The sequence below is a fragment of the Kogia breviceps genome, chromosome 4 (assembly GCF_026419965.1).
Source record: "Kogia breviceps isolate mKogBre1 chromosome 4, mKogBre1 haplotype 1, whole genome shotgun sequence".
Lineage (NCBI taxonomy): Eukaryota > Metazoa > Chordata > Mammalia > Artiodactyla > Physeteridae > Kogia > Kogia breviceps.
In genome coordinates, this window is record NC_081313.1 from 65148050 (window position 1) to 65160486 (window position 12437).

The 12437-nt window shown below is 40.3% G+C and overlaps 1 protein-coding gene across 1 annotated transcript; it reads right to left on the bottom strand.

Moving 5' to 3' along the window:
• Positions 1-5251: 5251 nt before the first annotated feature.
• RPS23 (ribosomal protein S23) lies at positions 5252-7089 on the bottom strand. Its single transcript, XM_059060733.2, has 4 exons — positions 6987-7089; positions 6372-6531; positions 5575-5695; positions 5252-5446 (listed from the first exon to the last, which is right to left on the bottom strand). Exons 1-4 carry the CDS (start codon positions 6988-6990, stop codon positions 5300-5302), a joined length of 432 nt encoding a protein of 143 aa, XP_058916716.1. The 5' UTR covers positions 6991-7089; the 3' UTR covers positions 5252-5299.
• Positions 7090-12437: the final 5348 nt, after the last annotated feature.

Genomic DNA, 12437 nt, shown 5'->3' on the forward strand with positions numbered 1-12437 from the left:
ACATAGCAGTTGGTCATTCCTGTGTAAGTCTATTTCTAGTCTCCCCTAGTTTATTGATCTGTGTGTCTGTCCCTCCTCCGACACCACACCCTCCTGATTACTATAGCTACAAATTGTCTTAAAACCAGTTTGTGATTCCTCCACCTTTATTCTTCGTTTTCGATATTGTTTTAGCTATTCCAGTTCCTTTGCCTTTCCATACAAATTTTAGAACTAGCTTTTCTATTTCTACGAAAAAGAGCTGCTGGGATTTTGCTTAAATTTTGCACCGAAGGTTAGTGCATTTCCCTCCCTAGAACTTCGAGAAGGATCCAAGAATGAAGGGGCTTTATTCACAGGTGGTGGGGGATTAGCAGGTGGGACGGAGGGAATACACAGGAGGCAGAGGCAACTCACATCAGGGTCTGAGGTCTTGTGGTGGATTTATGGGTCAGTCGTCACAGGACAGAGGCATCCTGGGTGTACCCAGGAGACAAGTGCGAACCATCATAGCAGGGTGTCTTAACTCCCAGGCTTGTTCATCTTTATAGGTTCGGCTGAGGTCTCAGTGCTGCAGGAGCGAGATGAGGGAGTAGGTGGCTGTCTGTGCCACCCGGCCTTATCGCCCGACCCCTCCCCTTCCGCGCGCCCGCCCCTGCGCAGAGCTTCTTACTGCCAGGGCCCCGCCCTCCCAGCACCTCAGCCCGGGGGTGAAACTGTGACCCTCAGCAGCCTCTTCTGTTACAGGCGGGTGAGGCCCAGGGGCTCCCCATTTGGGTCAGTTACACCCATCTGGAAGCATCTGGTCAGCATTTGGGAATGGCTTAACCAGTAACTGTACAATTAGAGGCACTAGGAAGCATTGGGATGGAAACCAAGAATTGCCAGTCTAGTTACCACATACAAATGTACCAAATTTCTGACACTGCAGAAATACAAAGGATCATGAGAGATTACTACAAGGAACTCTATGCCAATAAAATGGACAACCTGGAAAAAATGGACAAATTCTTAGAAAAGCACAACCTTCTGACACTGAACCAGGAAAAAATAGAAAATATAAACAAACAGACCAATCACAAGCACTGAAGTTGAGACTGTGATTAAAAATCTTCCAACAAACAAAAGCCCAGGACCAGATGGCTTCACAGGCGAATTCTATCAAACATTTACAGAAGAGCTAACACCTATGCTTCTCACTCTTCCAAAATATAGCAGAGGGAGGAACACTCTCCAACCAATTCTATGAGGCCACCATCACCCTGATACCAAAAACAAAGATGTCACAAACAAAGAAAACTATAGGCCAATATCACTGATGAACATAGATGCAAAAATCCTCAACAAAATACTAGCAAACAGAATCCAACAGCACATTAAAAGGATCATACACCATGATCAAGTGGAGTTTATTCCAGGAATGCAAGGATTCGTCAATATACGCAAATCAATCAATGTGATACACCATATTACCAAATTGAAGGAGGAAAATCCATGTGATCGTCTCAATAGATGCAGAAAAAGCTTCTGACAAAATTCAACACCCATTTATGATAAAAACCCTCCAGAAAGTAGGCATAGAGAGAACTTCTCTCAACATAATAAAGGCCATATATGACAAACCCACAGCCAACATCGTTCTCAATGTTGAAAAACTGAAACCATTTCCACTAAGATCAGGAACAAGACAAGGTTGTCCACTCTCACCACTATTATTCAACATAGTTTTGGAAGTTTGGGCCACAGCAATAAGAGAAGAAAAAGAAATAAACAAAATCCAAATTGGAAAAGAAGTAAAACTGTCACTGTTTGCAGATGACATGATACTATACATAGAGAATCCTGAAGATGTTACCAGAAAACTACTAGAGCTAATCAATGAATCTGGTATAGCAGGATACAAAATTAATGCATAGAAATCTCTTGCATTTCTATACACTAATGATGAAAAATCTGAAAAGAGAAATTAAGGAAACATTCCCATTTACCATTGCAACAAAAAGAATAAAATACCCAGGAATAAATCTACTTAAGGAGACAAAAGACCTGTATGCAGAAAACTATAAGACACTGATAAAAGAAATTAAAGATGATACAGATAGAGAGATATACCATGTTCTTGGACTGGAAGAATCAACATTGTGAAAATGACTCTATTACCCAAAGCAATCTACAGATTCAGTGCAATCCCTGTCAAACTACCAATGGCATTTTTCACAGAACTAGAACAAAAAATTTCACAATTTGTATGGAAACACAAAAGACCCCGAATAGCCAAAGCAACCTTGAGAAAGAAAAACTAAGCTGGAGTAAACAGGCTCCCAGACTTCAAACTATACTACAAAGCTACAGTAATCAAGGCAGTATGGTACTGGCAGAAAAACAGAAATATAGATCAATGGAACAGGACAGAAAGCCCAGAGATAAACCCACGCACATATGGTCACCTTATTTTTGATAAAGGAGGCAAGAATATACAATGGAGAAAAGACAGCCTCTTCCATAAGTGGTGCTGGGAAAACTGGACAGCTAAATGTAAAAGAATGAAATTAGAACACTCCCTAACACCATACAGAAAAATAAACTCAAAATGGATTAAAGACCTAAATGTAAGGCCAGACACTATCAAACTCTTAGAGGAAAACATAGGCAGAACACTCTATGACATAAATCACAGCAAGATCCCTTTTGACCCACCTCCTAGAGAAAAGGAAATAAACAAATGGGACCTAATGAAACTTAAAAGCTTTTGCACATCAAAGGAAAACAAAAACAAGACGAAAAGACAACTTTTAGAGTGGGAGAAAATACAAATGAAGCAATTGACAAAGGATTAATCTCCAAAATATATAAGCAGCTCATGCAACTCAATATCAAAAAAACAAACAACCTAATCCAAAAATGGGCAGACCTAAAAAGACATTCCTCCAAAAACAATATACAGATTGCCAACAAACACATGAAAGGATGCTCAACATCACTAATCATTAGAGAAATGAACATCAAAACTACAGTGAGGAATCACCTCGCACCAGTCAGAATGGCCATCATCCAAAAATCTACAAACAATAAATGCTGGAGAGAGTGTGGAGAAAAGGGAACCCTCTTGCACTGTTGGTGGGAATGTAAATTGAGACAGCCACTATAGAGAACAGTATGGAGGTTCCTCAAAAACTAAAAATAGAACTATTATATGACCCAGCAATCTCACTACTGGGCATATACCCTGAGAAAACCATAATTCAAAAAGAGGCATGTACCCCAGTGTTTGTTGCAGCTCCATTTACAATAGCCAGGACATGGAAGCAACCTAAGTGTCCATCGACAGACAAATGGATAAATAAGATGTGGCACATATATACAATGGAATATTACTCAGCCATAAAAAGAAACAAAATTGGGTTATTTGTAGTGAGGTAGATGGACCTAGGGTGTCATAGAGTGAAGTTAAGTCAGAAAGAGAAAAACAAATACCATATGCTAACACATATATATGGAATCTAAAAAAAATGGTTCTGAAGAACCTAGGGGCAGGACAGGAATAACATGCAGATGTAGAGAATGGACTTGAGAACACGAAGAGGGGGAAGGGTAAGCTGGGACAAAGTGAGAGTGGCATGGACATATATATACTACCAAATGTAAAACAACTAGTGGGAAACCGCTGTGTACTACAGGGTGCTTTGTGACCACCTAGAAGTGTGGGACAGGGAGGATGTGAGGAAGACAGAAGAGGGAGGAGATATGGGGATATATGTATATGTATAGCTGATTTACTTTGTTATAAAGCAGAAACTAATACACCATTGTAAAGCAATTATGCTCCAATGTTTAAAAAAAAAAAGCATACGCAAACTGACAATGTATTTAGCTCCTGCTCTCATGAAACAGGTATTTCTCATCTGTCTCCAAATCCTGTGTAATTGATTAGAGAATGGTACTATGTGTGTATGTCTATATTTGATATCTTTGGTTGAAATTTTCAGTGGAGAAAGCCTGTTTAAGATCGAACATGTGTACAAAAACCAACTTGCTCACTGGTAATTTGGCACACTCCCCTGGTATTATTCAAGTTGTGTGTGAATAAAAGCTTTTCCTCTATTAAAAAAAAAAAAGTACCAAATTAACATGTACATCTTAGTAATATGTCAAATATATTTCAATTAAAAAAATAAAAAACCACCTGTCTCCACCCTCGTGGAAAGACAATCACACAACTGTGACAAGTATAAGCACAGAGAGTACAAGTATAAGCACAAGTGTGAAGTGTGAATTTGGGATCAGAGAGGTCTGAGGTGGGAGGAGCAGCAGGTGACCTGCCAGGCACTACCTGAAGCTGGCTGGGGAATGCAGGTTTTGAGCAAGTGAGAGGTCGTGCTGCTGAGCAGGCAGAGAAAAGACCACACACAACACACAGGGTCTCCTATGCCAAGTATGGATGCTGGTCTTGATCTTATGGGAGATAGTAAGCCAAAAATTTCCATTTTCCAAAGATCTTAAACATAACTCAGAGAACAAATTAACTCATACCTACTAATGCTGCCAAAAGCACTTCTTCAGATCAGAGATTTCATAAGGCTAATATTTTGGGTATAATTTTACCGTTTTTTCCTATCGAAATCTTCAAGCAATTTGTGGACAGAGGACCCCTATGTACCCAACCAACACCCACTTCAATTATCAAAAGACAACCAACCCATCTGGACCATTTCTACCTAGTCACTTCCACTACTTTGTGTGCCTCGAAGTAAATCTGAATGTCAAAAATCTATATTACTGACAAGCTCAAGACAAGAGTACTTAGATCAATCTGTCCATAACTGGTCTCCCTTACGCCTTAATTTGCCTGGGATACACTTCCATTAACTCCTGTCTACTAAACTGTGTAGTGCCTAAGTTTTGGTATCATAAACACAAAATTACCGGATGGATCCTGATGACCTTTAGATAAATGAAAATCACCAGAGCAGGGAGTAACCTGACCATAGTATCTATCATGTTGGGTCCCTAAGGAGATGAATCCAGGAATGTATATTTCTCAGGGATCCCAAGATGATTCCCACTAGAAGCTTAAAGAGTTTTTTAGGCCCTCTGCACCGGAACACTATATTATTTCAGATTTAACCAATATTGTTTATTCCATGGAGAAGAGAAAAAAATTTGTTATGAATTTCATTTACTCTAGAAAATTCTGAATTAACTGTTTTCCCACTCTCTTGAAATTGGTAAAGCATACAATCCATCTGTGTAGTGAGAAAAGACACAAAACATATTTTTGGCATATGGAAATTTATTACTATCCTGCTTTCACCATCAAAACTTATGATCTTGGTCTTTCCTTCTTGCCTTTGTATAAGGCCAAAAGAGAGACATTGGCTACTTTGACAACCTTAAAGCGGACTCCAGGAATGTCACCAACAGCATGACCTTTGCGACCAAATCCAGCAACCAGAACTTCATCATTTTCCTGGAATAAAATCAACAGTTTACTTCTGATGTAAGTGGCAATCACCAAAAATACCCATTCATCCTATAAACAACTGAGGGAAACAGTTGCTACCCCACAAACAGAAGCTAACAGACTAAAACACTTACCTCAATAAAATTCAAACAACCATCATTGGGTACAAAGGCGGTGATTTTTTTGCCATTCTTGATTAGTTGAACCCTGACACACTTCCTGATGGCAGAATTCGGCTGTTTGGCTTCAACCCCTCTGAAACATAAACAGCATGTAACACAGTAAGCTGGCTTTCTGAAAAGGGACACATTTTAGTTCATTAAGCATAAAACTTATTAGAAATTGTAGTATTCCTACCTTTTCAACATAATCCTAAACTGCTAAACTTAAAGTTTTTCTTTAGTCTTAGTTTCATTAGACCAATAGGGGAAACTTCTGGCCTCTTTATAGTTGTAAAATACGAACAAAGAAATAGAGCTAGAAATCCTGGATTCAAATCAGTACCACTAAATTTGATGGGATCATTTCGTAAAGTCAAAAAGCAGTTGAGTGCTGGCAAATTCATGTGGCTCAATCTTAGCTGTACAACATCAGGCAAAAAACTTCTCCATATTAGTTTTCTTACCAGGAAAGATGTGAGTAATTGTAAAGATTAAATAGTTGATGGGTGTGAATTACTTAGAATAGTTTCCACACATATTAAGCTCTCATAATGTCCCTTGTTTCATTATTGCTACTTTCTCCCCTCCAATGGCACCCCAATTCCTTCCAAACTAATGCTGAAAGTTTAAAAACCTCTGGGAGTTATTTAAGTTCCCAAAACACGCTGATACACAAAGACCTAGAATTTACATCAAGCCTTCTTTAAGCGCATCTATCCCGAGTTACCATACTAAAACCATGAAGGAAACAGCAATGGACTTTCACTTACACTTTTTCAAGCACAATTCCCTTGGCATGAGAAGCACCTCCAAAAGGGTTGGCCTTCAGGGCTGTGCCCAAATGGGCTTTCTTGTACTGCTTATCGTGCCACTTCTGGTCTCGTCGGTGGCTACGGAGCTTCCTGGCAGTACGAAGACCGCGACACTTGCCTAGAATTCAAAATCACCTTAGATCCCCAGTAAAAACACCCAAATCTTATTTTACATTATCTCAGGTACTAGCCTCTTTTAGACTACAGGCCGGTAGGCTCTGACATCACACTCTGGCCCTGGTTCGAACAGCAAAGTTTCCCTTGAACCAAGTAAGACGTGGACACAAGCGCTCCAACAGCTCTCCCCAACGAATGAAGCCCCTCGCCAAAGCTCGGGGGGAAGCGGCGCCCTCCCCAACGCCCCCGCGTTCCTCTCAACTCCGGCTCCGCGGCCTCCGAGCAGCCCCGGCCCCTTCCCGCCCGGCCATGTGCCTGCGGCAGCGGCGCTCCCCGGAGATCCCCATCTGCTCCCCACCGTGGCTCTCCCTCACCTTTCTGCTTCTATCTGCCCGCCCATCCCCGAAACCCCAGTTTGCAAGCGCAGCCCCCTCACCCCGGCCCGGGACACCTCACCCATACTGCCGGCGCCAGGGTCCTGAGCGAAAGAGAGAAGCTGTGCAGGAAGGAGCCACAAGCCATCGCGAGCAAGCCCCGCCCATATGAGGACCCTTGCGGCTGTTTGCGCAGCGCCTGGTCCGGCTGGCGCCTCTCGGTAGAAAACGAGAAGTCTGCACCACTTTCCAGAATCTGCGTCGTGTTTAATTTGTGCGCAATTCAGAGGTATCTAATTTGCACTGTGGTTTATTTCTTTTTATGTGAATGCCTTAGACAGAAGGAACAGGGACTACCAATCCCAGAAGCCTTTGCACGAGCCCCGCTCATGGCGCAGGCGCTCTGGGCAAAGCCACAGAGCGGGCTTTGTATCGCTGGGTCGGAGGACGGAGAGGTCAGGCCTGTGGGTCTAAGTGCTGTCGAGTGGGAGTCTTATGTTTACAGTTTGGAAAATTAGGCCTCGGATCCTTAACTCCTACTCACAAGAAGAACAGTAAATTGAAAAACATTTAGTGAAGCAAGGTGACGTAGTATTTAAAAACCCATGCTTTAGTGAGAGACCGGCCTTAAACCTCAAAGCTGCTGTCTTGGTTGTGGAATCTTGGGTGATTCATTTAATTGAGTCTTTAAACTTCAGTTTCTCCTGGAGAATGAAATAAATATGAAAGTTTTCTGGGATGTTGGTTCATTCCACAACTAGTTTTTAAAATGTCTTCTCTGTTCCAGGCACTTGGAGATACAACAGTTAACAAGAGAGTGAAGGTTTCTGCTCTTATAAAGTTTATATTCTAGGTACGAGAAGACAAAATGTAAGTGTATTTAAAATAAAAAGATAGTTTTATATATGGATAAGGTGCTATAGAGAAAATGCAATTGGTTAGGTGATAGTGACTTGGGGATGTAGGTGGCTGCCTTGGGTAGGGTGGTGTTAGAAGGTGTCTCTGTGGCAATTACATTTGAGCTGAGATCCTAAAGAGGGAGCCATTCAGACAAGTGTATGGGTAAAGCCTTACAGGAAGAGGGATTCTCAGGTTTCCCTGGTGGCACAGTGGTTGAGAATCCCCCTACCGATGGAGGGGACCCACGGGTTCGTGCCCCAGCCTGGGAAGAGCCCACGTACCGTGGAGCAGCTGGCTCTGTGAGCCATGGCCACTGAGCCTGTGTGTCTGGAGCCTGTGCTCCGCAACCGGAGAGGCCACAACAGTGAGAGGCCCCCTGTTCTTCTCAAGAACTGAGGGATCGGGGAAGGGGGAGCTGAGTTCTTGAAGTTTTTGTGGTGCTAGGTGAGGTTTGAGAGGTTCACAGGGCCATATGGAGCCTGTAGACCATGGTCAAGACTTTGTTTACTCTTCCTGTGATTGAATGCCTTTGGAAAGTTTTCAGCAGGGGAGTAACAAGATAGGGTTTATATTTTTATAGTTTCACTCTGGCTGTTGTGAGGAGGAAAAAACTGTAAGAGGTGAATCTGTGAGACCAGTTGGAAGGGTGTTAACGCTACTTCAGCTGGGAGATGATGCCCCCTCTCAGTCCAAGGTGGTAAAAGTGGTTGGATTAGATTTACAGTTTGATGGTAGAGCCAACAGGATTTGCTCAGGACTGTAGGATGTGAGAGGGAAGTTAATTATGATTTGCGACCTGAGCAACTGAATGACTTGTGTTATTTACAGAGTGGGAAATAGGGAGAGGAGCAGATTTAGAAAGGGATATTAAGGGTGCTGTTAAGGATGCGTTAATTTTGAGAAGCTTGTTAGACTTACAGGTAGGGATGTGAGGTGGGCAGTTGGATATACGGGTATGGTGTTCAGGAGAGTCATCAGTGAATAGATAGCATTGAAAGCCATGGCTCTGAGTGAGATCGTTTAGGGGATGATTGTAGGTGGAACAGAGAGAGGTTGGAGGCCTGAGCCCTAGGCACACGGAAACTTAGTGGTATGAAAGAGAAGCAGATGAAGCGAAATAGACTGAGAAGGAGTGGCCAATGCTGTACTCTGATCAAAGATAAGTGAAGAAGGTGGAAGTGATCAAGTGTGAAGGAAGGGTAAGATGAGGACTGAGAATTGTCTTTTGGATTTGGCAGTGTGGAGGTTGTTGGTGCCTTTGTCAAGAGGGGATCCTGTGGAGTGGTGAAGATGTAAGCTTGATTGGGTCGGAGTCAAGAGAATATGGGAGAGAAGGAACTATAGACAGCAATTATGGACAGTTTTTGCAAGGAGTTTTTCTATAATGTGCAGAGAAAGGGGGCTGTGTCTGGAGAGGGTTGTGGAGCCAGGATGGATTTAAGAGGGCACATTTATGACATTTTTGTATACTGATGGGATTATTCCAGTAGAGAAATAAAAAATAGATAATTCATAGAGAAAAGGGATGATTGCATGAGCAAGTCCTTGAGTAGACTAGAGGGGTGCCTAAGTGGAAGAATTATGTTTTTTGGCTGCGCACGCCGCCTGTGTGATCTTAGTTACAGTCCGGGGATCGAACCTGCACCCCCTGCAGTGGAAGCGCAGAGTCTTAACCACTGGACCACCAGGGAAGTCCCTAAGTGGAAGAGTTGACCTGAGGAATAATAACAATTTATCTACAGTAATAGAGAAGGCAGAGTATAGGGGTACAACTGCAAGTAAATTGGAAGATCTGTTGATAAGAAGATGTGGAACTTCTCTTTTGACTACTCTTATCTCAGTGAAATTAGCAGGGTCATCAGTGAAGAGAAGGAGTAGGGAAAAGAGGTTTGAGTAGAGGGGGTAAGATGTGAAATCACGTAGGATAACAATGGTAGCATTAAATAGTATTTACTGTGTGCCACATATTTTATGTGCCTTACATATATTAACTCATTTAATTCTCATAATTCTGAAAGGTAAATACTTTCATTACCTCTGTTTTACTGAGGGATAGTGTCTTAATCCAGTTACACTGCTGTAACAGAATACCATAGACTGGATGGCTTATAAACAGCAGAAATTTATATCTCACAGCTCTGGAGACTGGCAAGTCCAAGATGAAGGTGCTGGAAGATTTGGTGTATGGTGCGAGCCTGCTGCCCCGTTCATAGACTCTTTGCAATAACCTCAAGTGGCAGAAGGTCCAAGGCAGCTCTGGGCCCGCTTTTATTTATATTCTGTTTTGTTGTTGTTGTTGTGTGTTTTTTTTCCTGTTTTATTGAGATATGTTTGACATATTGGAGCCTCCTTATAGGAGTACTAATCCCATTCATGAGGGCTCCACCCTCATAACCTAATCTACTACCAAAGGCCCCCCACCTACTAATGCTATCACATTGGGGATTAGGTTTCAACATGAATTTTGCCTTCTAATTTAGAAGTATGGGAGGATAGATTGACAAGAGAATGTAGGATTGTTGAACTATTTTGAGGACCCATTTGAAAATGTAGTTACAAAGTTACATCAGTTAGCATGGTTTTGTATATTCTTCATTCAGTGTAGTGACTGAGTAGGTAGAGAGATAGCTTTTAACAGGCCTGGGAGTGGGATCTAGTTAGGTGAATGTGATGGAGGAAGGGCAAGGGAGTTGAGAGTGATTATAAGGAGTCTCTCTTTCCATGAGATTGAAGCTGGAGGAGTAAAGAGCCAGGAATAGGCAAAACAGTTCTGAAGGCCTGGCCCTACCAGATATGAGAAATTTCTATGAGGCTAAGTAAGATAGTGCAACATTAGTACAGAAGTAGATAAATTGACTAATGAATAGAATAGAGAGCTCAGCAAAAGACTCCTATAGAATTAGTATAGAATATTATTAAATGACAGAATTAGATGTCAGATCAATGTGTAAAGGAAGGATTGTCAAACAGATGGAACTGCACAAAAAGTGGTTACCCAAATTAAATTGAATCACCAACTCAGGCTAAAAACAAAAATCAACTCCAGGCAGATTGAGGGCCTGTATGTCAGCAATACAATTTTAAAATTCTTAATGGAAAACAAAGGTGAATATCTCCATGAACTTAGGTAAGGAAAATATTTCTAAAGAAGAGGAAAAGAATGATATATTTGACCATATTAAGAACCTTTGTTTAACAAAAACACCTGAAATAAAGCAAAAAAACAAGTTACAAACTGAGTTGATATTCACAGGAAGTGTTCATACAAAGTTGGGATGGTTTGTTGCTTGAAAGTTTAGTAAAACATCCTGTAAAATCATCTGGGCTGGGTGTTTTCTTTGTGGGAAGGTTATAAACCTCAGCTTAAATCTCTTTAATTAAATCTCTCATTTAAACTAAATCTCTTAATTTACAGAACTATTCAGAGAACTGTGATTTCTTCTTGAGTCAGACCTGGTAAGTCATTTTTTTTAAAGAGTTTGTCTATTTCATCTAAGTTTTCAAAATTGTTTCATAAAGCTGTTATGATATTCTCTTATGCATGAATATATGTATTTTATATATATTTGTTTTTGGAAGGATTTTAACAGTGAATATATAGTACTATATAGTACTATACAGGTTATCTGTTTCATTTTGAGTGAGCTTTGGTAATGTGTGCCTTTCAAGGAATTTGTCCATTTCATCTAAGTTGTCAAATTTATGGGCATAAAGTTGTTTGTACTATTCCTTTATAATCTTTTAAATATCTGTAGATTTGTAGTGATGTCTCATCTTCCATTCCTGATATTGGTAAGTTGTATCTTCTTTCTCTTTTTTCTTGGTCAGTTAGAAGTTTTGTAATCTTATTGATGTACTCCAAGAACCAGCTTTTGCTCTCACTGATTTTCTCTATTGTTTTCCTGTTTTCATTTTTATTGATTTCTGGTATTTTTATTATTTACTTTCTTCTGCTTGTTTTAGATTTAAATGGAAGCTTATGTCATTGATTTGAGGTCTTTGTTGTTTTCTAATATATGTAGTATGACTATCCTAAGTACTGCTTGAGCTGCATGCTGTGAGTTTTGATATGTTATATTTTAGTTTTAATTCATTTCAAAACATTTGCTAATTTCTCTTATGATTTTCTTTTTGACCTATGGATTATTTAGAATTGTGTTATTTAATTTCCAAATATTTGGAGATTTTCTAAATATCTGTGTTATTTATTTCTAATTTAATTCCATTATGGTCTAAGAACATCCTTTTTTGATTGCAATATTTTTAAAATGTGTTGAGGTTTGCTTTATGGACCAGAATATGGTCACTCTTGGTGCATTCTCCATGTACACTTGAAAAGAAAGTATATTTTGCTGAGGAAGAATGTCCTATAAATGTTAATTAGCCCAAGGTGGTTGATAGTGCTGTTCAGGTCTTCAGTATCCTGTATTCAGGATGATAGTGACATTTTGTGGAGAGAGTGGGGATCATAGTTGAATGTTGGGTTATGTTTACTTTAGGTAGTGGGTTTAATTATTATATTATTATAGAAACCAACACATAAATAAAGCATGAACCAATGGTCAGAATGTGTTATGAACCAAGGACTTTGATTACTATAGCTACGAAAATTTTTTTAAAATAATTTAATTTT

What these genes read in the sequence shown, in the direction of transcription:
- RPS23 (XM_059060733.2), bottom strand. An exon ending in GGAATTGTGCTTGAAAAAGT is followed by an intron (nt 5,696 to 6,371) that starts GTAAGTGAAAGT and finishes TTTATGTTTCAG; the next exon opens with AGGGGTTGAAGCCAAACAGC. An exon ending in GTTGTTTGAATTTTATTGAG is followed by an intron (nt 5,447 to 5,574) that starts GTAAGTGTTTTA and finishes ATTTTATTCCAG; the next exon opens with GAAAATGATGAAGTTCTGGT.